At 38.9% G+C, this 27,486-nt stretch overlaps 1 protein-coding gene across 3 annotated transcripts in view; it reads left to right on the top strand.

Annotated features, from left to right (window-relative positions):
• The window catches only part of FBN1 (fibrillin 1), a 223,168-nt gene that overhangs the window by 88,472 nt on the left and 107,210 nt on the right, over positions 1–27,486 (top strand). For all 3 annotated transcript variants that reach the window (XM_025472864.2, XM_049104135.1, XM_049104136.1), the window contains exons 6-8: positions 12,649–12,846; positions 16,229–16,354; positions 22,990–23,115. In XM_025472864.2, coding sequence (XP_025328649.1) covers positions 12,649–12,846; positions 16,229–16,354; positions 22,990–23,115 — 450 coding nt within the window. The remainder of the gene's footprint in view (positions 1–12,648; positions 12,847–16,228; positions 16,355–22,989; positions 23,116–27,486) is intronic.

Below are 27,486 nucleotides of genomic sequence, written 5' to 3'. Positions count from 1 at the left end.
AGGAGGAGTGTCTGATTCGAGATGCTCAGAAAATTAGTTGCTAAGCTGAGACTGAAAAGCAAGTCTCTTGACTTTTTAGGCCTACTGCTTTTCAATTCTATCCCTATGGTGTATTCTGCTTAAATAGACAAGGTAAAAGCATCAATAAATGCCTGCTGCCATTTGGGGTAAATCAACTAGAACCTTGTGTATTACCAGGAATTAGCTACTGACTTATATATGAATGTGATAACTTTTCTGCAAATTTATTTGTTCTCATGTGGCCCCTCTTGAGTTACAATTGAGATAAGAGGGTAGCTGCTAAAGTGGTGTTTGTTTGGGCATGTGTTACTGGGAAGGGTTTTATGTTTTCACTTTTCTTTGAGAATGGAAAGTTACATATTTTATAAAACTCTTTCTGGTTAGTCTTGACAAGTTACCTAAGTAGTGCCACAGTCTTATTAGGTGGTGCAGAAGTTTATGCTTTTTTCGAGCCACAAATACTCTTAAGAATCTGATGAAAACTGTGGACTCTCTTCCTCCAAAAAGGTATAAATGCACACCAACCAGATCCGGTTGTTTACAAGTAACTCTAGTTGAAGCAGAAAGGGAGATTTATTCCTGAGGTGTCCCAGGAATTCGAGGGCAGCAGTGCACCAGAGCTTTATCGAGGGCTGGAAGCAGGAATCCACAGCTCTCTTGGCCTCTCCCTGAGGCCATATGGTCTCTGTCCTTGGTCCTCTCCACAGACATTGTCCTTCCTCCATGCAAATAACTTGCTCTGTGCTTCTTTAAATACATACTGGCCTAGAATTCCAGAGGTAACATCACCTGAGGTTCCTGCCACCTGCAAAGATGAAGACCAATACTTCCCAATCCCACTTCCAAGTTTCTTGAAGAGAACACGTGATTGCCTCCACTTGGATCAGGCACTTAGTGAGTAGGGTCACTTCACTGTTCAGCTCTGTCAGACTGGTACACATGATCTATGTGCAGTTTCTGGGCACTCTGGGACCTCCTGGGTCCCAGTTAACTGTGATTGTCAAGGTAAGAATTATGGACTAGAGAAATTTGAATGCTGATAACCCAAGGTGCTACCTTTTAGCCATAAAACTATTGCAGAAAATGGAACATACATTTGAGTAGAGGATGTTTGCATGAGTATAAGAGCTAAGAATACTTGTTCCATGCAGGAGTTGTGAGTTTTGAATATCAGTAGTTAAATCCCAGGATGGTGAATGTGATGTAGATTGAATTATAACACTCTCCAAGGTCATTGATATTATATTCCTAACTTTTACCCTTAAAGGTTTGGAAATTCAGTTTTAATTATTGTTAACATGCTTCGTAAATATCCAAGGGAATACAATATAGACCTGTTCATACATCCAGAGAGCCAAAATCAGGCTCAAGTTGTTTTTTCTTCCACAGTTGGAGAAAATTGTGGTGTTCAGCTTGCCTCTTGGGGCATGTTAAACCACTTTTAATGCTGTCTCTTATTATTTTCTGACCATATGCACTTTCCACACGTATCTAACTAGCTGCCTCAGATGAAACCCAATGTCTGGCCAAGCTGATGTAAATCTTTAGTAAGTGGTAAGAAAGAACAGAGTGACACAGTGCCCCTTTAGTGTTCAGACAGTACCCGATTTAATAGTTGTAGACCTTATAGTCTCAGGAGCAATGTGAGATTTTCTTTCCAGTTCTAGAGAATGGAAATTTCTGAGCCGTCTTTCCACTGGCTGCATGAGGTGAAACTTAGCTACAACTAGATTAACCTATTTGGCTACTATGCCTATAGCATAGTATTCATACTTAGCTCTTACCTGGGATGTCTGGAATATAATTTTCACTTCCAAACAGCATGATGCATACTGTGCAATTGCTAGCTATTCAATGCTGCAAAACCGTTGTCACCTACAAAACATACATGCCCCAGAACATCAAAACCTGTATGTTACCAGCGAAGCTGCCAAGAGGCCAGAAGCTGCCATGATTGTCCAGTTAGTAACATGTTCTCAGCACATGTGGTAGGTCTTACAAATGGATGACCATCAAATAACAGCAAAAATGCACTTCTAAGGTTCTAATCCTTTTAGTTTTGGTTTCTCAGAAAATCAGTCTTCTGCCATGTTTTGATATCTGAGCATGCACAGATTTTTGTTAGGAATCTTCTTTTGTTGATTAATTAAAAATGATCTGATTGGGTTTTGGAACTGTGGCCTCTCCCATTCCCTCAGCTTGCATGCCTGTCTTCTGTACAGTTCACTCACGTGTTCTAAGTAATGCTTATACTTTCTTCCAACTTATCTTTCTTCAGTTGAGTTCAGTGCCAGACTCGAGCTGGAAACAGTCTCAGGAAGTTTTCATTCATCAGTCGTTTTCTTCCAAAGAAAAATTCTGAGAACAGGAAGGTCACCTTGAGAACTGCTTGATAATAGAGTATCATAGTTCAGTGATGTGTGTGTGTGTGTATGTGTGTGTGTGTGTATGAGAGAGAGGTTGAGAGAGAGAGTCATACACAATGAGAGGGATAAAGGTGGAGGGGATGATTAACCTATATAATCACGTACCCATAAGCAAATTAATATTTGGTAAAAAGCCAATTCTAGAAATAACACTTCTTAACCAATGTATCTAAGCTCTCTCACTGCCATTTGTCTGTCTTGATAGTACAGAAAGTCCATATTTATATGAGTCATTTTTCAGTTGTGGTTCAATAGCTGAACTTTTGTCCTCGCTTTAAGTTTTTCATCAGATATTTAAGAATTGATAATATCATCGGAGTGTGGTATGTATCAATTTCCGGTAGAATGAGCTTTGGGCTGGCAGTGAGAATGCTCGTGGTCTTGGATTCCCTTGCCCTGTCATTTCATAGAAGCAGCAGTGAATTTCCCCTGGAGGAAATCCCACCCACATGCCAGGATTCCATCACATATTATTGGTCTGAGCCATGTGTACTTAACACTCGGGTTTCTGAGAGAATTGGCTAAACGCGTTTGAAGTAAGAATTTCAACCGTATAGTTTATATATAAATTTGCGAATGTGATATGACTACATGCTTGCTCAGAAAGAGGAAGGGAAGGGCAAGAAATATAGTGAAAAAGCTAAAATGCATAGACCCAGATTAATTTCATTATACATAGGTTTTATAGCATCAAGATGTACAAATAATACTGTTTTATGCAGGGCCAGCCTCATCAGTTCAAATCACCTGTCCTATACTTAGTACTTGTGAAAGTGTGAAGAACTTTTGTATTGCTTATTGCTGGTTAGAGACTAATTTTTGGTCAGAGTCCCCATTTTGGTAAGAGACTAGCCATGTATCCAGCTGCTGGAGCCAGAAACCCACAAGTCATCCTTGTCTTTTCAGTTTCCCTCACCCCTCACCTGCAAACCACCTCTAAGCGCTAATGGTTCTCACCCCCCAGGGACCCCTGCCCCTTCCCAGTTGCTCTCTACTTTTGTGCCATCACCTAGCCACCTCCATCTTCCCTCTGATCCTCCAGTAGCCTCCTTGTAAGCCTTCCCATTTCTGCTCTTGAACCCTCTATACAGCACTTTAAAAATAACCTGTTGTGTTTTCCATGGCTTCCTATTGAGCTTAGAGCCAAATCCAAGCTCTTTACCATGGCCTGGAATATGCTGTGTAATCCAGTTCCTGCCCAATGTTCCAGCCTCATGGTGTGTCCTTTTCTCTTTGCTCTCTGGGCTCTGGTCACTGTAGCCATCTCTCATTACTGGGGAAGCCAGGCCCTCTCAGGCTAGAGCCACTGTTCTCTGAAGCACTTACTCTCACCATGCGCAGCTGGTTTGCTCTCATCTTTCAGGCCTCAGTATAAATAGCACCTTCTCCAAGAAGTCTTCCATGGTAGGTTCCCCCAATTATTCTGTCATGGCAGCATGCTAATTTCATTTGTAGACTAAATCACGGCCTCAAATCTAAAGTGATTTTAAACATATTCACCTATTTGCTGACTACTTCCCCTGCCAGACTGTAAATTCCATGTGGTCACGGACTTTATCTCCTGCTGCTCACAGTAGCTTGATAAATATTTGTTGAATGAAGAAATCCTTGATTACATTTTACAGCTGTAAAGTTTACTCATTGAACTTTCTCGTTGAAGTCAGAATGTCTGATTTTATTTTATGTAGTGGGATTTTTTTAAATTGTGGTAAAATATATATAACAAAATTACCATTTTAGTCATTTTTAGAGGTGTAGTTCAGTGGCATTGAATACATTCACATTGTGTGCAACCATCACCACCATCCATCTCCAGAACTTTCTTACCTTCTTGAATTGAAACTGTACCCATGAACCAATAACTCCCCATTCCTCCTTTCCCTTACCCCTGGCAACCACCATTCTACTCTGTTTCTATGAGTTTGGCTATTCTGGCTATCTCATATTAGTGGAACCTACATCGAAGTAACACCAATAGGTTCATTTTTATTGCCCCTTTACAAACACAGGCCTTTATTCTCTATATGTGAAAATCTCATTTATAATGATAATTTTCCAATTTTAACAATAAACATTCCATTAGAATCCTTCAGAAATAGAATTTCTATAGAATTTGTATTTGGAAATTAAGCAATATCACAAGGCACTTTTGAGATATGTGAGTTGATCTAAGAATATGTTGACCCTGGGGAATTTTATATGTAATATCATTGATCACAGGGCCCTTTACTCTTTTGTTATTAATCTTGCTCTTGGAATGTGGGGAATGTTTCATACTTGGTGGCTTTGAAGAAAATATAAAAGAATAAATAAATCAAATTGTTATATAATACTATTGTTTTTGTCTTGCTGTTTAATAGCTGATGCTCTGTGGTGAAGCTGCAGTTTGGTTTAACATGGCATTCATGCAAGCCATTTTAAAAGTGCATAAGTCAGAGCCAGCTGGTTCTTTAACATGCTATTTGCAGACTATGAAAAATGAAGACACTCTATAATTTTATTATCTTTTTTTTTAAAGCTTTTATTTATTTATTCATGAGAGACACACAGAGAGAGCGAGGCAGAGACAGGCAGAGGGAGAAGCAGGCTCCATGCAGGGAACCTGACATGGGACTCGATCCCCAGTCTCCAGGATCACGCTCTGGGCTGAAGGCAGCGCTAAACCGCTAAGCCACCTGGGCTGCCCTATAATTTTATTTTATTTTATTTTTTTAAAATTTTTTATTTATTTATGATAGTCACACACAGAGAGAAAGAGAGAGAGGCAGAGACACACAGGCAGAGGGAGAAGCAGGCTCCATGCACCGGGAGCCCGACGTGGGATTCGATCCCGGGTCTCCAGGATCGCGCCCTGGGCCAAAGGCAGGTGCCAAACCGCTGCGCCACCCAGGGATCCCTATAATTTTATTATCTTGATGGTGAATATGTCACCCAACCCAGAGTTTGACTTCTCTCCACTCCGGCACCCATTTTTTTTTTTTTTCTAGTAAAGGTAGTTTGGAGATAACTTTGAGGGAAAGTGAAAATCAGTAATGACTTGTAGGATGCTCAATGAGGGAACAAATAGTGTCAAGTAAATGATTATTCAGACATGAGATTTTCTCTTCCCTGAACAAGATTGCTTACTGTCTTCATCATGGCACAGAATAAAATGTGATAACAGTATTTGGAAGTTGAATTGCTGCTGCACATAATCAGATTCCATAGAACTATGGCCTAGATTTGGTGAATCACTGAGTCTGCATTTAGAATTAAAAGGTGTATCACCTTGTTTCTGCAGTTTTGAATGATATTTATATTTTATCATATTAAATTTTTTTATCATATTAAATTTATAATGGTAATACTTTTATGAATTAAAGAAGTTAAAAGTCAGTGAAATGTTAACAGAAATAGCTTTGTGTTTTATTCTTATGCTCTATTTCTAAAATGTTTTAGTTTACAGTGAAGCTGTTGTCTCAGATACAGTTACTGAAAGTTAAACATTTTGCATAATGTAACTTAGTAAATTTTTTCAAAAGTTAATATTCTTTAAATAACATTATGGAGATCACATTCATACTCATATTTTGCATGTAGTATTTTGTAAAAAATGTATGGATTGGAAAGTATATTTGAAATTTATTATGTCATTTAAAAAAACATAGCTTGGATAAAATAAAAGAAACAATATTGCATAGTAAAAGTAGCCCAGGAAGGAATTCTTAACCCCTCAGAATTTTTATTATTAAACATTTCAAACTTACATTAAAGTTGAAATAATGATGTAAAGTGTACCCATATACTTCCCACCTACATTAAATATTTGTTAACATTTTTCTACTTTTATATATATAATATTTTCTATGTGCTTATTTGTATATGTATATTTAAATACATATTTTTAGTATTATATGTGATATATATTAAATATTAGTCTGTGTATATTATATGTAAATGTAGTTATATATTATATATTTGTGTATATATATTAATAGGTATATATTTATATATATTTGTTGTCTGTTTTGCTGAATCTTTTGAAAATTCAGTTGCATACATCATGACACATCACTTCATAGATAACCAAAATACCATGACCATATCTAAGAGATCAATAATTCCACGATATTATGTAATTTACAGCCCATATAAAATTTCCCCAGTTGTCTCTTTTTGAAACAGAATCCAATTAAGTTTTGGTTATTGTATCTTTTTAATCTAAATAATCCCTCTGCCATCTTTTTTTTTTTTTTTAAGAGAAGATGTCTTATATTTTTGGAAAAGTTCAGTACAGTTGCTTTTAAAAATCACACATTCTGGGTTTTCTGAGTATTTCCTTGTGGTGTCATTTGTCTTGTTCTTCTACCCCATATGTCCTCTCCGCTATAGGTTAGGTCTAGAAGCTTAATTTGATTAAGGTTTGACTATTTTTGGCATAAACTTCATAGATGATGTTTAGTACTTTATATTTAATCAAATCAGGAGTCATGAAAGTATTTCAAGGTGGCCTGTGATCGTGCAATTCTTGAGGAATTGAATGTTAACTTTTGGTGTCACTGATGCTAAGTTTGATCAGTGTGTTTGGAACCTGGGCGAAGAATCCCTCTGGCATTCTACTCAGGTACCATGTCTAGCACTGGGCAGAGCAGTTGGAAGTGGGAATTCATGGTAGTGGAATGGTGTCATGTATATAGATGTGCTTTATAACCCTGGGAAGGGAGAGCTTAGAAACGTGAATTCACGTGACTATTAGAACAGTGGAGCAGTGGGTGGTTAGCTTTCTTAAATTTTAATTTGCTGTTTTGGTTTAGTGAGCTTGTGGTTAGTATAACTAATAAAGAACATAGTAAAATGCCTCATAATCAGTCAACATTATGGAAATGAATGTTATGGAGTTGGTTTATATTGAGTAGCAGTGATCCTAGTCCATGGACTCACATTTCTAAGGATTCTAAGCTGACTGCTTACCTGACCTTCAGGTAAGGCATCTTGCAGATGCCTCCAATTATGGAACATAAGAACTTCTCAATAAAGTTAAGAGAGAGAGAGGGACAACTTAGAGCCCTAGAGGGCAAAATCACAATGGGGGGCTTTTGTAAAAGACAGATGGATACCCAAGACTCAAGCCACATCAACTGAATTGGATTCTAGGGGGTGGGGGTGGGGGAATGAGGAGAGAGGCTATGGGAGGACAGGGGTGAGGCCCAGGCATTAGTATTTTGAAAAACTTCCCCAGGTGATTTTGTTATGTCCTAAGGTTAAGAATAATTAGAGGAAGAAGAAATGGGAGGAGTTATGAGACTAATGATGATCATGGAACTTCTTTGCTTTAATTTTCTCTGGACTGAAAGTTCTCTGAACTCTTTCCTCAGGAGGTTGTATTGAAATTCCACACGTTAGGAGTCTAATGTGTCCCAGGCCAGCCTACCTGAAAGGAAGAAGCATGCTGTGACCCTGTCATGGAGAAATTGATAGCTCATTCTTTTGTTTGTAATTTTTATGAAAAGAAGGATTTAAAATAATTGGAGTCTACTGCCCCAAATTATATCCTTGTGCCTTCCTGTAGTTTGTGGTTTAGTGACTGGGCAGGAGTGACAAGAATTCATTGTACCACAGAATATCCTTTCTCTGTGCGTGATGCATTTTCTTTAGGGTGAAGTCTGATTGCAACTGAAAGTGAAGTAACATAGTAGGTCACAGCATTCTGAGCTGCGGACCTGGGAAGGGGCTGAGGATCTGAAGCCACACATACACATTAGTGAGATCCTAAGCCTTGAAGCTAAATCTTTGGGGACTGTGGAATAGTCCTGGAGCCTCACCACTCAGAATGGGAACATGTAGATGCAAAATTTCCCATGAACTAGCCATATTGGGGTAAGCCAGTTAAAAATAATTAAAATTGTATTTTAATTTGGGAAAGGCTTGGCCTGTTGCCCTAGTTCATGGTGGTCTTATAAGGAAGTGATTGTAGAGCAATTTGCAAACAGAAGTATTTTTAATACTATATTTTCGTTGCATCAGGAATAGTTATTTATGTTGAAGGAATGAGTCAGACATTACCCCAGCATTGAATTAGGCACATTCCCTGTCTAGTGCTGGGACTATCTGAAAAAAAAATAAATAAATAAATAAAAAGAGTGTGTTAATTTAGCCTAGTATCATGTAAGTGCTATGGGAATAATTGTAAATAATTGGATTATTAGTAAGGAATTGGGAGTGGGCACATTTTTTTTCTGTGGTTGAGGTATTGGACAAAAAACAGCATAGCTTTGGCAATCTAATAAAACACAGGACAAAAAGCACATGCTGCCAAATCAGAATGACATTTGAAAACCACGTTAATAGAGCATTTACCTTCCAAGAGATTTTTAGATCCAATTCTGTTTCATCCAGATTATGCCTCTGTCCTCTGCACTCAGCAATTTTTATTGAAAATGTGGCCGTACAAATACATTTATGTACGCTTACTAATCTGTACTGTCAAATGGTCTGGTTTTTATCCATAGTGGTATTTACTGTAGAAATGTGTTAAGTCTATAGATTCTGTTATGTATACTTCAACTATTTGCCAAATATCTAGTGTGTTTAATAAAGGTGGGTCCCTGTGGGCTCTAGAGATGCCCAAAGAAAATTGCCAGAATTAACAATAGTGCCATTTCTATTCTGTGTGTTTCATATTAAAATGAGGGTAAGAGGTTGTTAACCCTGGAAAAGTCTTAAGGATTATTTTTTTAATGGGGGTCTTCCAATGAGGAATTCATGTCCGAAATCACGAGGCAGAGTCAGACAGAACTGAATCAGATTTTCTGAGTATTTTGTAGTGTGCCTTGATTTTGCTGGTGTCACTCTCAAAACAGTGTGTTACCCTGAATCTTTGCAATCCTCATATATAAAATCTTTCCATAAGCATTTTGATGAAATGAACAGCAAAACTAAAGCTAAGCAGTGTTGAAGAGAGGATTATAAATTCAAATTCATGTTCCATTATGGTTTTTAAAGATTGAAAATGACATGCCAACATGAATCTGAGTCAAACGTTTGTACTTACCTCAGTAAATTAAGAGAAGAAAAAAACCTGAATTTCTTTCCTTGTCACCTAACATAGGTTTTATTTACTTTTTAAATAAAAGATTATTTTGCTGTGATCTTTCTAGTCTCAGAAGTAAAATATGTATATGTAATCAAAAAAATCTTGATGGTTGTTGTGTGAGACTAAACGTTTTTCATTATAAAGTAATTCATCAGTAATGTACAATGAATGTTGTGTATGATAATGAAGAATTGGAAGCAATTTAAGTAACACACAGAAAATTATTGAATAAATTATGTTATAACTTGATGGAAAATTAGGAGGCATGTAAAATCGTATTTTGGAATAGTAGTTACATGGGGAAATGCTTTTGGCAATTTTAAGATTCAAAGTTGTATCTTTAATATAGTTTCTATTTTGTGGTAAAGAGAAAAACCCCTGTAAAATTAGGTTAAGATAATATAACCAGTATGCATCAAAGATTTCTTTGGGTGCAATTACATGTGATTTTTCTTATTTTTATTGCTACGTTTTCCTAGTTCTCTAAAATAATTATTTTTGAATCACAAACTATATAATGAAGTGTAAAATAGAAAAGAAATGCTGTATGTTGGAAAAGTATTTGTTAAATGCCTATAGGTATTTGGAAGAATTGAGCCAAATTATGAATGATGGCAGCCTTTGAGTTTGTCCATGCTTTTTACTGCGTTTAAGAGCACTTTTGCTGCAAACTGTCATGGTGGTATCATTTTCCTTTATTGACAGAATGAAATGAGGGCAGAGATTTTATTCCATAGCATTTAATTTTTGTATTCTTGTTTGAATTCAATACTCTGGAAGAAGATAGCAGATTTTTTAATAGATCTGGCATACTCTGAAAAATATTAAATATCCAAATGTACCTAGAATTTGACTATTTAAAACTAAGAATAATCAGTTGGGTAAAAAAAAAATGCATGAACAAAATAAAAAGACAATAAACTGAGGAAGCAACAGGAGATAAGGCTGGAAAGGTGGGAGGGGCCAGAGCATTAGAGACTTGAGTGGAACAAAGTTATAAGATTAGTCTTTTGGAATGGTAACACTGGTGGTGTTTAGATGTTTACAAACTAAACAACTTTTTGGCCTATTTGCATATCTTGTATTAGTATTTACTTAATATTTTTATGTAATATTTTTCTTTAAATCGAGTTAAGCTTCTTTTATTCATCCTCATAGCAAACATATTTGTGAAATCATGAGTAAGTTATGGTTATAGTTTTTAATAATACAAATTAGAATTAATAAGTGACTATTCAAACCTGACTATCTAGGAGCACCTCGGTAGCTCAGTCGGTTCAGTGTCTGTCTTTGGCTCCGGGTCATGATCTTAGGGTCCCAGGATGGAGCCCTATGTTGGGCTCTCTCTGCTCAGCGGGGAGTCTGCTTCTCCCTCTCCCTCTGTGTTCTTTTTCCTCTCAAATAAATAAATAAATTAAATTAAATTAAATTAAATTAAATTAAATTAAATTAAAAACCTGACAATCTAAAGCCATCCTGCATCCCATCAGTGATACACATAGCACACTTTGGTAAGCACTTGCATGGAGAAGGAGATGTGGAGATGGAGACTCCACATTTTGGTCATCCTGTCCATCTCTTAAGCATTACCATAATTTGGGCCTAGTCCTCTTGTTCAACTTGACCAGGTAATATTTTGTTTTAGGATCTACTAAGAAGGCTCATCTTTCCACATGGGCATTAGGGCAGTGCCATTGACCACAGGTGGCTCATTCCAGCAAGATAGAAGGGAGAACGAGGAAGAACATTTAGTGATAGGGAGCTGCTAGGGTCATAACTGCAACAGAGAAAGCAGGAGAGAATACACAGAACAGAGGCATGACTGCAGGTAAGATTCAGCTATTGTCCAAATGTGGTCACGCTCCATCCTTCACTCTTACTGGTACTGTAATGAAGAGTTGTCCTTGGTTAACTGCATATGTATGTTTCATGAGCTACCTAAAGAAAGAAAGAAGAAAAGTGAAAACCTAACCTAGCTATTACATTAGCACACATGGTGATTTTCATAAAACTGTGGAATTCAGTGGTGAAAGGAACTTAGTTATTCAGTTATTTATTATTTGTTTACTCCATCCCTGGATTCACAAGAAACTATGCATTTCTGAAAATGACATAGGGAAGCATGCAGTGTTGCGTAGTGGATAAGCCCATGGGTCTTGCTGCAGCTCAGCCTCGCTTATCTGTCAAGGTCATTGTAGAACAGAAAGGGATATTATGGTCTCAATTTCTCTCATAGGGAGACTGAGGACAGCCTGATTTTGGTCCTCTATGCTCACTACATGTTAATCTTTCTTGTCTTTTGGCTGCTGAATCCAGATTGACTTTCTCCTGCTAACAAAACAAAACAGAACAAAAACGGAGGCAGATTTCATAGAATACTTGGAAATTCTCCTATGGCCTTGGCTTATCCCTGTTTGCTTGAAGATGGACTTTTGCCCAAGGGTTACAATGATTTCAGACCAATGTCCCTACTGTTTATATTAAATACCTAATGTCTTTGCATGGGTAAATACTTAATAATGCTTACTTGTTTGTTGGCTTGCTTGTGTTTTGTACTTGAAGTAAGATGGACCAATCCAAAAGAAATGAGTAGTCCATTTCTTTTGTTCAAGGAACTCCCAGGAAGAAGGTGCTATGACTTTCCTCATTGCAAACTTTGAAATTTTTTGCTTTCTCCAGCCTGAGTAATAATAGACCGTAAGCTCTGTAAGGGCAGGGATTTGGTCTATTTTAATCACTAAAACATCTCCATCAAGCACAGGGGCTGATTGATAGTAGGCACTGGCACATTTTCTTGAGTGAATGAGTGCTTCTTACTATCATAATGCTGTATTTGTGTAGGACACTACAATTGTAAAGTGTTTTCCCTTAGCTCATTTGATCTTTGCAACAGGGTTTTTTCACAGTGGATAGGAACTAGTGTTTTTACCCTTGTGTCATAGGTGAGGAAAATGGAGGGGGGCAGCAGAAGGGTCTGCCAGAGGCTTCACACAGAGTCACTGACGTGTGGTTCTCTCCCTGAAGACTGTTTCCCGATTCGGAGTCAGACAAGATGGGGCACAGCTGTTCCTCTGCGTGATGGTTCCTGCTTCTCTGGTCCTTCATGGAATTCTTCTCCTTTATTTTCAGATTACAGGACAGGCCCATGTTTTACTGTGGTCAGCAACCAGATGTGCCAGGGACAGCTCAGCGGGATTGTCTGCACAAAAACACTCTGCTGTGCCACGGTGGGCAGAGCCTGGGGCCACCCGTGCGAGATGTGCCCCGCCCAGCCCCACCCCTGTCGCCGAGGCTTCATTCCAAATATCCGTACGGGAGCCTGTCAAGGTAAGCCGCTGGCTGATGCAGTTATTAATGGATTCATCTTATTTGCTCTGGAGAGCCATTCTCCAGCAAAGTTGGAGAGAATGGAAAAGCGGTGTCAGAGACATAACTTCACGATTTCGCTGACGGCATGATATCCAACTTAGCATTAGGAGTGTGGCTCGGGAGAGAGCAGCTGGTCTCCCTGGACCTTTCCTTGCCAGCAGTTCCCCCTCTGACCCCAAAGCTGTTTCTTTGGGGTGATATGGTTTTGTTTGCAGCAGTGCTGTGCATTAGGACAATGCTGTGTATCGACACTAAGCAAAATCTCTGAGCAACGTAGTTTCTTTTTCTTCATTTTCTTCATTTTTTCCCTTCATTTGGTGTTGTTGGAGTTCCTCTGTCTCATGGGTTGTACTTAGTTGACCTCAAGAAAATAGTTCCTCTCTCCATTTTACATGCTACATTATGCTTTTTTTTTTTATAAGTCAGAAATAAATTAAGATTTGTTTCACAGTTTTAAATATCCCCAGATGTCGCCTGCTTGCTTCTTCTCCTACCTCCCATAGAAGCCCTTACTCTGTTTTTGGCTTTTACTCCTGTTCTTCCAGCTGTACAAATTCTTTTATTGTCTGGATGTCTGGCAGGAAACAGGAGGAAGTGAACGGAGGCAGTTCAGCACTAAACTGATGGGATTGAAAACTCCCAGGCTGTATCTGTTTCCTTTAGACATCTTCAGGGCTTTTTTAGCAAGTTGCAATATTTCCAGAAAATTCAGGGTATGCACTTTTGAGGCAAGTAGATACCAGTTTGGTTTTGTTCTGTACATTAATTCTAAGGCTGATATGCCGTAAAATAGAATTTGAGCTTAATCCCATAGTTTAAGCTCTGTTGGTTTCCATTAAATTATACTTCCACAAATTCCACTTGTGATAAACACTGTTGGTCCTGGCTCCTGATTGCTATGTATAACATACAGCCCCTTTATTTGCCCTTCAACTTGTCCTTCTGAAAGCCAGGAGCTGCAAGAAGTCACTTTGAAACAAAAGAGTTACAGAGGGGTCTAGCGTGTGATTTTATAAAATCATAAGTAAGTTTGGTTCCCTCTCTCTTGGGTACCTCCTTTATTTTTCTCAGCCTTAGAAAGCCCCAGTGAGTTTTGAAGAAATTCTTGGTCTTAGTGTTGTAAAGGCAGCTAGTACCCGTGAACTCATCAACAGAGACCAGAAAGCCGGATTTGGTGTCTGTGAGTCCTTGTCAGAAGTTGAGGCTCTGAGAGAACTGGGGGACAGAGAATGGAGAGGGAGAGGGAAGAGCAATTGCTCCGTGTCTTTGCTATGCATTTCATACAGTCTAGACTTGTCCAGCATTTTCTTTCTGTCCCTTCCTGACTCTTTATCAGAAATTTTGTGAAACCCTTGAAATCAAGATGGCAGTTATACTGCCACTTTGAGAATGAAATTCCCCATGTTTTATTATGGGTTTTTCCAAGCGATTCTGCTATCTGCTTGGGGCTGTGTCTCTTTGCTGGTGTTTTTCAGACCTTGGGCTAGATGGGAGGGGCTGTGGACAAATGAGTTCATAAAGGAGCTCATTCTGTCTTCAGTCTTGAAAGATGTGGCCAACAGAGAAGTGCCCTCATATATATTTCCTCTTGGCCAAAATTTATGACCAACAAGACTATCAAGTTTTGCTTATATGTGCCATCAATTTCAAATAACATTTTAATAACATATTCAGTATATTAAGAGAATGGAAACTTCTGGTCTAAGAGAAAATTGAGATCAGCTATAAAATGTAATCTAATTATATTTCACATATAGTGGTTCATTTGTGGGCCAGGACCTTCCATTTAACATAGTGACACTTTTATAGCAAAATAAATTGTTGGTTCTTTAGTATCCTTTCCATCATGCCAACTTTTCTTAAGAACACAGGTTATTAGAGATCTTAAAATTGGTGCTCACTCTCTTGCTTCATACAATGAAGAATATGACAAAGGAGTACACTAGGTTTCCAGATTTCTAAAAGAATATCCAGAGTGAGAGAAAGAAAAGTTAGACTGCCACACTGGGGGTTCCTTTATTAAACTAGACTTTTGTGTGTTATATATGAAGAGATGGAAAGAATGTACATGTATTTTTTTACAATCTTTCTAACTGAACATAATGAGCTTGGAGTGATTCATTTTGTTCCTAAGGGGTTCGTATTTGGGACTACATGTGGGACTATGTGTCAGGGATATTAGGTGTCAGGGATACAGCAGTGAACAAAATAGACAAAAAACCTGCTCTCTGAACTTTGTATTAAAGACAATGGATTTATGAAACAAAACAAAGCAAACAAGTGTTCACTAGGTCAGCTGGTGATTTGTCCAGTGGAAAAAAAAATAAGCAAAGGGTGGTGAAGGATAAGGGAGCTGGCCATTGCTATTAGATTGGCCAGGGAAGGAGGATCCACTGCTACAGTGGAGTAGACACCTGATGAACAGGGCAACATGAATCTTTATGCAACTTTATGGAGGGAGAACAATCCACGCAGAGGGGCCACTGCTCCAAAAACCCAAGGCAGGTACATCCTTGGTATATTTAAGGAATGGCAAGGGAGCCAGTGTAGAAGGAGAGGAGTGAGAGAGGAGGCCAAAAGATGAGGTCAGAGAGTAGAGAGGGCAAATAGGATCTTCTAAGATAAGGGCTTGAGTTTTAAGCCAGGAGGACACACTCTGACTTACCTTTCAAAAGGTTCCCACTCGTGGCTGCTCTGCCAGCAAAGTGAGTCTGCAGCTCAGACTGCACATTCATCTAGGGTATCTCACACTTCTCAGTCTAATGTCCTGGGTTGTTTAATTTTCACAGTGCAAGATAATTCTACAGAGTGCAAGGTGAACATTTCTCATTTCATTTGCCTAAAAACACCTTCTCATGTCTTCCGAGAGATCTTAAGTAAATTCTGTTTTAACTGAATCATTCAATGTAAGTCTTAGAGACAGTTTTATTATAGAAATGTGTGGCATTTTGATTCTAAGGATTTCTTGTATAACTCTAGTTGTTACTGTCAGCCTTTTAATTATTGTACCCCTATAATTTGCGGCATGCATAATAAACCCCACAAAAATTAATATAAATACTGCCCTTTACATAAGGGAAGATGGAAGATGGGAAAATTAACAATATTCATGACTTCTTATAAACATTATTGACCAAGTTATGTTACTCAAATAATTTATTTTACATAAAGTAATTGTGAAAAATCATTTCTCTCATCATATTCCAAATATTGTGATGGACAAATAACTCACTGACATAATTATGGTAATATAAATGTAGACAAACTATCACATTTTCTTCTGCAATGACTTTTATATGAATCTCTCCCTCTCCTCTCTCTGTCTTCTAAAATCTGACAGATGTGGATGAATGCCAGGCCATCCCTGGGCTCTGTCAAGGAGGAAATTGCATTAATACTGTTGGGTCTTTTGAGTGCAAATGCCCTGCTGGACACAAATTTAATGAAGCATCACAAAAATGTGAAGGTAAGAAATATCATGCTTTGCAGTCAAGGGGTGGAGGGGCAGGCAAAATTCAAATCAATGACAAGCTTTATTGCAAATTGTTCCAAAATCCTTCTGTCTTTGTCATTCCTGTGAATGTGTAAATATAATATTCTTACCAGGAATAATATGCCTTTGTGCTATTGAACCAGAAAAACCCTGCAGCTTTTTCCACTTTTATAGACCCAAAATAAGAGATCCATCTGAATCAAATTAGATATTAAAACATGAAATATTTTTGAACCCATATTTGGGTTAAAATGTTCAAGACATGTTTTTGCATGGTTCTAGAGACATGAATTTAAATTTAATCATTACATATCATTCAGAAAGACCTATCTTCTGATGTTTTCCTAGTTAAAATGTATGTTTGATTTTTTTGAGATTAACTCATATATTTATGCTCCTACTACAAATTTAGTGTTTTCTGCCTATCAGATGGAAGCCTTTTAATGTTAATCAAACAGAAAAATAATTTATTCTCTGGAGGTAAATTTATCTATTTGCATTTAGTTTATAGATTGAGCTCCTGAAAATGTGTATAGAGAGAATGTGTTCATATTCACCACTACTGCTACTTGCCAAAAAGAGGCCTGGCATCCAAGGCCGTAATAAATGCTTTTTCCATGAGAGGGAAGTAAGTAGGCAGCACCAAACTCTCTTTTCTTTGAGGAGTGCATGTATAATGTCTGACAGTCATGGAACAAGGCACCTGTCTCATCAAACTCAGCACAGCAAACTTCTTCCTTCATTTTCAGCTCTACTTGATGTGATGTAAAGTTTCATTTCAATGCGTGAACTTTTGTTGAAAGCAATTGCTGTTGTGTCTGCTCCCAGCAACGAAGAATAGTTCATTCTAAGCCATGTGTCTGGGATTGAATCATTAATCTTCTTTGTAGGTAGCTATAGTGTATCATACGTGGGAAAGACAGCTTCAAATTTGAGGTGCAATTCATAAATTACATTTAAGAAGTTTAATACCTACTTACCCTGAAACTGAATAATCTGCAATTTGACTCTGCTAGAATTATCTTTATGGGCTAGAGTTGTTTTTAAGTTATTAATCATCATAGAATTTATAGTGATACGTTCTTGAACATGCCATACACAGTTGAAGTAGCTGTGAAAAATAGGTTCTAAGGAAGTAGGACTTTTTAAGAATATTTTAAGTTTCAAAGAACAATAAAGTTGATTCTTACAAGCCCAATGTATTCTTGAAGTTATATTGTGGATCTATGTTAGCACAGAATGTTGATACTGAACAGGGTAAAGAACTTACTGAGCTGTACCTTTCACATTATAAAGAACCAGCTATGTTAAGTGGCCTGATTGAAGTCATTTAGATCGTGCTAAAATTTACTTCTTTTGATTCATACTCTGGTACTTGCTGTACCATATTATATAGTCTTTTTTCTTGGATATAAGCCATAATCTCTAATATTAATACTTAATATTTATATTTCCTAATATTTTGAAAATTTACAATATTATAGATTTTCAGGTGCCATTATATATGTCTCGTTATGCCATTACTAAGCTGTTAGGTTTATAATAGCATGCAAAATCCACAGCAGCAGTAGGTTGTGTCTTAAATTTTCAGGCTTTCTCAGCTTGATATATTCAGCTTAGATATAGTCAGCTTCAAGATTTAGGGCAGTATGGTCCATATGATTTGTCCAGTCTTTGTTGTTTTCTGGAATTTGATAGCTTCCAGCTTGGAGTACAGTTGTTTGCTTGTGTCCCTGGCCTTTCCCTCAGACCTATCAGTTAACATGGGTCAGGATCCATCACCTTGTGTGGTTGGGAACAAGTCAGAAGATTTAATACTGAGATTGAAAGAAAACTCATTCAAAATCCTTTTGTTAATGCTAAGCAGCCTATTATGGTGGTGTATCCAATGGACAAAAAAATTCAGTCTGAGAATGACTTAATCCTTTTTCACAAATTTTTTTTTTTCCCGGCTACGTATTGAAATCAGTAGCAAGATAAAAACAGCATATTTTTGGCTAGACCTTTTTTTTTTCTCCTAGCCATCTACGGTTACATTAAATTCAGATGATGGGGTTTTTCCCCTCTTTCTTATTTTTTTTATGCAAAATTGATACTGGAAGAGAATGTCCCGTTAGTACTACATGTTCTCTGGCCTAGAGCTCGTTTGGGCATTGTTGACCTGTCTTACTCGGGTAGGAGAGTAAATCAGAAAGTCCTCCAAGAATGCTTGGTGAGCTTAGTCCCCTCCTCCTCTCCCTTGCTTTTCTCCAGCTCCATGCCTCATTATGGGAATGCCGTAACTCTGGGCATAGGATGATTGATAGGATGGTCAATAGAAGGAATTCCAGAAAATCTGGCCTACACTGCTGAAAGTATGAAGAGAACATCTGTGTGCCCTGGGAAGATGGTCAGGCCACAGTGGGATTCTGTGCCCTTGTGAAAATCTTTCTGGCATCTTTGCCATTTCTTTGAGTGGCTTTTTGAAATGCATCTTCCTCTTGACTTGGAAAGGAAGGAACTGGGTGCCTGGAAGCCCGCAGTAATTTATTTTAAAAACCAATTCAATAAAAAATTGGCTTTAGCAAATTTACAAGATGCTAACCTTCACTCCCTTGGTGATGGTAAGAGCAGGTTTTTGGTGAGATCTTCCTTTTGCAGGACCCTCCCTTCTTAAAATATCCCCTTTCCCTGAAACTGAAGAAAGCCATGTACCAAGTTTTAGATCCAGGCGTGCAATTTAGATTCATTTGAAATGTAAATTAACAAGCTGAAATGATTAAATAACAATTATTAAATTTTCATAAATTTAAAAAGAAAAGATTGAGATTTATAGCTGTGATTTGAGAAAAAGGGAAACAAAGTTCATGCCCACCTTCATTGTTGATTTTTCCAATGACTCTCGAGTATGCACACTGAAAGAACACATGAGCCTTTTCTTTTCGGAAACCAAGTCCATATTTGCATAGGTTACTGTGGGAGGAAATTAAGAAATAAAAAGTGTAATTAAAGGATTAAGTTTTATTTCTGGAAGAGGTCCCTTGGATTCCTAATTAACCACTAATATTTTGGGATTTAGATTATCGCCAGCCCAGCCTTTAGCAATTATAATAGCACTGCATGATGCAAAGGACTTTTTAAAAATGTAGCTCTTAAGTCCGTGCACTCCCTAATACATGGCCAAAAACCTTAAGACTTCCCTCTTCTAGAATAATGACATATTTATCCAATGGCTCCTTGCTATTAGGGGCTTTTATCCACTCAGGCAGCAAGGAGAATTCCTAGGGCTACTCAACCCACTGCTCTAGATGGGGCTCCACCCTCTGCAGCTACTTGTAAGCCCTTGACTCCCATTGTTCAGGGTCACCAGCTCCCTACATGTTGCTGAACAAAATCTCTGCCATGTAGGCATAAGAGCGCTAGGCACAAGGTAGCCCTGGCCCGGGTCCTGGCCCTCAGGTCCTCCCATATTCTGTGTGACCTTGGACAAGTCAGTTACCAGCTCTGAGATACTTCAACTTTCAAATGAGGAGGTGGAACAAGATGATCTCTGGAGGTCCTTTCCAGTTCTGCAATCCAAACTCCATCTCCTCACATTTCTCAGTGTTTCCCAGTTGTGATCAGATAGCAGGTGCTGCATGAATAAGAAACCACACAAGCAGGCATATGTGGTATGACCATAAAATAGTATAGCTGCTGTTTTTTTCAACATGATTTGAAGAATTAGCTGACACATTACCACCCTATGTCTCCTGACTCACTGACCTTTGCAGGAGGGCATCCACCTTAAGTTGGACCCCTGCCCCTCTCCCTCCCAGCCCAGCCCCTGGCAATTGAAGACCTGGGTTTAGCATCACTTTATAAATGATCTTCTTTGCTCTTCAAGTTTTACTCATGTCAGCTTTCTGAAGGTCTCAGTGTAATGCAAGAGTTATGCCCAGGCACCAGACTTGCAGAAATCAGTGCTATGCTTGGACCTATACTATGAGAGTTAGATGAGTTGACAGTCATAAAACCTTTAATCAATGTCTGGTGCTCCGTACGTGTCAACTCTCATTATTATTAGTACTGTTGTACTATCCTCTCAGCCAAGGAGCCAGATCTAACAGCCAGCATGTGAAGGAAGGATGCCTCCTCCATTCTGCCAGTTCATTCTGTTTTTTTCAGTAACTCTTTCTAGTATATTTTGTCGCCTAAATAACCTCTTTGGTTATTGACCTAAGTGGCCTTAATAAGGTTAGTAGCAGTCACTTATACTAACAGGTAGAAAAATATTTCATTTAATAGACACTATTTCCTCACATCTTTTTTTTAAAGATTTATTTATTTACTTATTTATGATAGACATAGAGAGAGAGAGAGAGAGACAGAGACACAGGAGGAGGGAGAAGGAGGCTCCATGCCGGGAGCCTGATGTGGGACTCAATCCTGGGTCTCCAGGATCACGCCCTGGGCCAAAGGCAGGTGCTAAACCGCTGAGCCACCCAGGGATCCCCTCCTCACATGATCTTTGATAGGAGTTCAGTGACCCAGACATTCACCTTTAGGGACACTTTGGGGAAGGTACCTTCTTCTTAATACCTTTGTGTTACAGGAGTGCATCCTCTTTCATTATTTAATGAGGTTGTTGAGTCCTTGAGGTTGAACTTCTGTGGTTTGTTGTGGTGGTGGTTGTTTGAGAGAGAGATAGCATGCTCGTGCTGGGAGGGGAGTGGAGGTTAAGATAGAGACTCTCAAGCAGGCTCCACTCTCAGCGCAAAGCCAGACATGAAGCTCGATCCCAGGACCCTGAGATCATGATCTGAGCTGAAATCTAGAGCCCGACACTTAACTGGCTGAGCCACCCAGGTGCCCCTTGTTGGTTTTTAAGTAGGATTGTGGCTGGTAAACGTGGGAGGATTGATGGTAAAGAACTGTCTTAAAATGTGCCTTCTGATACTATGCTAGTTTGAATCTTTAAGCTCCATTCCTGGCTATTTCTTGGCCTGACTTTTGCCGACTCCAGTAAAATGTCTATCTGTCGGAATAGAATATACATTTTTACCATTATACAACTTCACAATGAGAATGCTGTTTATGTTAGCATTGACTCTAATATAAGCAGGGGAATATTGTTTGCTTTAGCCTCTAGCCTAGCATAGAAGAATGGGGATTTTGCTTTTAAAAAGGTTAAACTGCATGTAAACAGTGTCACTGTTGCCTTTTTGACTAACAGGGTGAACTTGAGTCAGACAACACTTGAATCTGGTCTACTCAGAATTCTATTTCGTTTTACAAGTGAAGAGCAGTACTTAAACGAGAGAAGAAATATTCTCTCTCTTTTTAAAAAAATTTGGGCTGAGTACCAACAGTGTAGTGTGGCCATTGCAATACTCCCAGGGGGCTTGGGTCAAAATCCATGTGTCCTTAGGTGAGTGCAGAAAGCCTCCTCCTCTTGGAGTCAAGGTTGTGCAAATACCACTGTTACTCTGGGTATTTACTTTTAGCCTAGGCAAGAAGTTCTCAACTTCTTCTCCCCTCGCTGGTGCCACATCTATTGACAGCTGTCAGTGTTGAAAAGTCCTTTAAAGGAAATGGTTGGATTTGTCCTCAGGAACTTTTACTGCTTCCTTGGAGGAGACCAGTAGTCTCAGGCCCTGAGCACTGATTCTGACTATGGCCTCCACTGACCTCACAGGGGATTCGGGAAGTGGGGCAGATGGCCAGACCAACCATTATCTCTCTTCCACGATCAGTCATAGGGTGTGGGCTCCCAGGAAGGGTGAAGTCTGAGGTGAGGCAGCTCTCTACAGCTCACACAGTCCTGGCAGTAGCTGAGAACCCAAGCTGTCTACTGATGGCACCCTTAATGCTAGGACAAGTCCTCCCTTGAGAAGGATCTGGATGGAGCATCCCAGTGTTCCCCACCATTCACTCACCGAACCCACAGAAAACCATCATCATAGCAGATTGGGTGTCCCTGAGAACCCCACAATGGCCAAGTCTTGGTCAGCACTCAGACCAAATGCTCTTCTCTATAGGATTTTCGTACCTGCTTTGTGGAAAGTCAGATTGAGAAGAAATGCAGGAATTGATGCAGAAGATAGAGTAAACATAAGGGACCCTAACTCAATGCAAACCATAGAGAGAATGGAGAAAACAAAATTTTAAAATAAATGACATTGGAATATTAGCAGGCTATAGTTGCTTGGTAAAACACTATATAGTTTTAGATTTTACAGGGGAGGTTTCTTCTATTTTGCTGTAATCTCTTGAGTTTTGGAAGTTCCTTGGGTAAGCCTGTGTTGAGAGAATCACCCTTTTTAAAATTGACTATTTTATTTATTTATTTTTAAAGATTTTATTTATTCATGAGTGAGAGAGAAAGAGAGGCAGAGAGACATAGCAGAGGGAGAAGCAGGCTTCCTACATAGAGCCTGATGTGGGACTCGATCCCAGGATCCTAGGATCATGACCTGAGCCAAAGGCAGGTGCTCAACCACTGAGCCACCCAAGTGCCCCTAAATTGACTATTTTATATGCAGCTTTTGTTCTGGAGATTGGTTTGGTTGGTGTTCGCTATGAACCTTGTGATGATGAACAGTTTTCTGCTGTGTTCTGTGAATACTAAACTCTTCTTTATGTTCCAGATATTGACGAATGCAGTACCATTCCTGGAATCTGTGATGGGGGCGAGTGTACAAACACAGTCAGCAGTTACTTTTGCAAGTGTCCTCCTGGTTTTTACCCCTCTCCCGATGGTACCCGATGCGTAGGTAGGTTTTTTTTTTTTTTTTTTTTTTTTGCGTAGGTAGGTTTAATGATAAACAGCATCCCTGTAAATCAGTTCCATAACAAACATCTTTCTAAAGACATTTGTGCAGGGGGACTTATAAGTTCTCACTTGATGTAAAATTTACATTGTCATTTTATCAAACAGTTGAGTGCTCTCTTCAAGAAAAGAGGCATCTTGTGGTGTTGTATTAGGATTTTTACCTCCCAGAAAGAGGGATGATCCAGGAGCCCATACAGATATCCTCAGTCTATAAATTATCTTTGTGATCATGCAAGTGTCAAACCTTCAGCCATTTCCTGGGACCTGTGTTAATTTAGGTCTGAAATTTTGCAATAATCTCTTAATTGGTCTCCCTGCTTCCTGGCTTCTCTACAATCCATCCTGTCAGATTTATCTTACTAAGATAGTGCTTTGATTCAGTAACTCTGTTGCTCAAAAACCTCTAGTAGTTTTCCATGAGGATGTAGAAATTGGTGTTTTCCAGTGTGTGTCACATGGATTATTCAGGTGCAGGGCCTCTAGAGCTTCTGGGGTGGGAGAGGGGAATAGTACAAAGGAGTAGGCAATGATGCTTTTATTTGGTGGTGTGTTAGGCTTCTATGTAAAATATCAGTTGAATAGTGGATTTTGTTGTCTTAAAAAACAGGTTTGGAAACTGCTGGATTTAATGATTGCTAAGACTTCCTTCCAAGTCCAGTTTTCTAGTGTAAAGTTCCAGTTCCAGAGTGTGCAGCCTGATAGTTAAAGACCTTCACTCTCTGACCCCTCTCAACCTTGCTTCCTTATCTGCACAGTCCCTGCCTCTCCCCCTCAAACACTTGTTTTGATTCATTCCTGCCTTTTTTATCATATGTGTGGTACCACTCAGGACAGATACTCTTCTTCCAGCTCAGGCCTCCTTTCATATTCCTCCTCAGCTTCTCTGTCTTTGAAGACATCCCGGATCAGCCTACCTGAAAGCAGTTTCTCCCTTCTCTGAGGATATGATTCTCATAAATGATCTAGGGAAATTTTATGTCTGTATGTTTTTATCTCCCTAATTAAGATGTAAGCTCTCCTTAAAGGCTAACTGCTATCCTCATCTGTCCCCAGTGGTTCTCGGCATGATGCCTCGCATGTCATAGGCACTCAGTTAAGTATTTGTTGAATATCACAATGAGTACTTCCTTATTATTAGGGCAGAGCTAGGAAGCCCATGGCACATGGCCTTGGAGAGAAATGAACACTATCTTTTGATGTTTGTTTCTGGCCCATATTTTCAAAGACACTCAGCTTCACATCCTCACCACAAGCCATGAATTTCAGACCCAAACTGAGTTGCACTTGAAATTCTGAATTCCTTTTTACTTAGTCACATATAATAAAAGCTGAGGGCGATCTCTTAAGTTGACATTTGAATAAGTACAACCAGTGAGGGAAGCCTATCTGGATTTCTCCTTAAAAACAATGGTGGGGCCTGGATTGCCTGATTTTCCAAGATATCTTTGTACATACTGTCACTGCAGTGAAAGAATGGCCAGTGCAATTCATGTATCTCCTTTTTCTTCCCAAACCATTCCAATTAGCATTTGACATCCAGTGGATATGCTCAGCAAAGAGGTAGATCAGAAGTTCTTTCCTGTCCAAATAATAGGTAGATTTATTTTTTAACTTTCAAAGAGAGCCACAAATTAAAGAGATGAAAACATTTACATAACAGATAGTTTACACTCTTAACAGATATATTCATACTATTTACAAAGAAAGGGAGATGTGGAGAGTGAACTAGGATTTGGGGGTAACCTCCTAGGTGTGAGGTGTTCTACGAGAATTACCTGACTTCATGTTTACAACCATACTGTGGATGGGAAGGAGCTGAGGTGTACGGAGCTCAGATAAGTAATTTGGTTTGATTGCTTAAGCAGCTAAGAAGTGAGGGAGCTGGGATCCCAACTTGAACATGAGCCCACAGTCCCAAACCCTCTCATTGCTCCTTCCCAAATGACTACTGGACACAGTAAATGCTTTCTAACCATACACCTAGACAAGTACAGTTTCTTCTTCTTTGGAACTTTATTGTGCCCACAATTAGGAACTTGTTATATAAAATGCTCCAAGAGACATTTCTGCCTTCCCTAATGCTGATATTTCCTGCCATGTTAAACACAGAGACACCCTCCAACCCCCTGCCAAACCATCCCTAGTGAGAAGAAAATGCATATAGTTTCCAAATTACAAACAAATCTAAGCTTTGTTGGTAAGTTGGCTCTTTGGAATTAGTCAATCTAACCAATAGAAACCCCACCTATAGCTAGTGGTGTGTCGTACTTCCTTATATATCTCTCCTAAGCACAAGATTCCATCCGTTCCCTTCAGTCACTACATTCTAAGGCTCGCAGACCTCTCTGTCCCCAGCATTTCCTTTGTTCTGTAAGCTCTTAAAGTTTATTTTATGTTTTTATTCTGTGATCTTCTTTTGGAGGTTTATAATATCTTGTGTAGGGTGATCTTTTCACATTAGTGTGCTCTGTCTCATCAATTCCCAGCAATCCCGATGATATCCTGTACCTAGTTTGGGCCTCACGGTTCTTAGCTCCTGGTTGGACACAACGATGCTAGTGATTGGTTAGGAGAGGCCTACTGATAGGCTAGGATGACCTGCAAACACCTGTTTAATCCATAATATATATTTTTTGATATAGTATGGTTTCTGGATTCTGAAAGGAAGGAGGCCAAATGATCCAGAAAGGGAAAAAAGGAAGAAAGCATCCTACTCCTTTTCTGCTAGATTCCTTGGTCAGAGCAGATTCAAAATAGAAGAAGGTGTCTATGCTTCCTCCTACCTCCACTTACCTCCTCCAAATCCTAACATTCTTCCCCCTCGGCTTCCACAGGTCTTCAGATTGCCCACAGCCACTCCTTAGCCTCTTTGCAAAGTGATCCAGCACCACAACAGTTTCCTTCCCACTTCCTTTGGCACTGCTGCCTGATGGCATGGGAAACTTCAGGCTGGTGTGCCCGGGGTGGGGGTTGGGGGGCAGTTCCTCCAAATGCTTCCTGGCTTTCACATATTTTCTCTTTCTTTACTTATTAGCCAATAGGTTTGTTTCAAAATTATAAGTTGTGTCAATGTGTGTATTTTTAACCAAAGCTCTCCTGCACAAAGAGAAATTAGCAAAATGCTCACTGTTGGTAGAGGTGCTATTTGTACATCAGAGACTGCCAGTAGCCCAGCCATGGCTGGTAATGTTTTTAGCCCCAACATTCACCATTTTGATCAAGAGTTTTCTAGTCTACCGATTTAACATGTAAGTGAGCCAACTGGGCAGTAAAATAATATCATCGTCAATGTGCAAAATAATAGACATTAGCCCATTAGGAGTTTGCAGTTGGCAGCTGTAGGTCTCAGTTTTGCTCCGAAAGATAGCCCGCACTGAAAATTGTATATACAAATTTTGGTCAAGTGTTTATACCAAGTTTTGACCACCAAATTCATTTGAAACTGGGATATAAGCCAGTTTTGAATATTTCTTCCCATTCTTAACAGCCTTTGGTTTCCTTGCCCCCAAACATCTACTAAGCACTGAATAGATAAATTATCAGTGGCTTTAAAGCCATGAAAATTAGAAAGTAGAAAGTTCTATTGCTCTTTCTTCTTCACAGGGAAGGTGCCATTTGTGGCTTCAGAGAGCCTATCTTGTCTGCACTCCTCTCTCGGGCCATTTACCCTGGACCAGGCTGGAAGGAAATGTTCTGCCTCTCTGCTGAGACTATTAGTCTAATGAGAAATGTAGGAATGGGGCCGCAGAAAGCACATGTATACGTGCTAGTGGTTTTAAGTATTTTTCAGAAATAATCTTGTATTCTTTAAAGCTGATCAGTAATCTTATTTTATGGTTTGTTTAGGTTTTGTGTAGCCTTCTTCATGTGATATTAGTTTGTAAGTTAGCCTTGCTTTTCATTAAATTCTTTTTATTAATTTATTGCAACCTTCAAAATCTGAGTGCTTAGTGTTCCTAAGAATGATGTTGATGAAAACAGTCATAGGGTTGGCGTTCTCTGATCAAACATGAAGTTTCTATTTCGACTTACAGGAAACATAGGGATGAAGTTTTAGCTATAAAAAAATTCCTCATTTTATAAAAAAAAACTTACCACCTTATAGTTCTTCAAATAACAAGTATGCTTAAAGTATAATTTACTTTTTAACTATACTGCATATGGACTATGCAATGATACCCCTTCCTTAAAGAGAGTACATCCTCAACATGTCAGGTGGATCAAGGTGTTCTGTACTTAGCTACCTGCCTCCTCTGTTTCACGGCACTTCCTCAAAGGCCTATGAAGTAGTTAGGTTTCTAGTATGTCGCAG

The sequence above is a fragment of the Canis lupus genome, chromosome 30 (genome assembly GCF_003254725.2).
Source record: "Canis lupus dingo isolate Sandy chromosome 30, ASM325472v2, whole genome shotgun sequence".
Taxonomy (NCBI): domain Eukaryota; kingdom Metazoa; phylum Chordata; class Mammalia; order Carnivora; family Canidae; genus Canis; species Canis lupus.
Note: the sequence above shows the minus strand (reverse complement) of the source record. Positions and strands in the feature narration are given on the sequence as shown.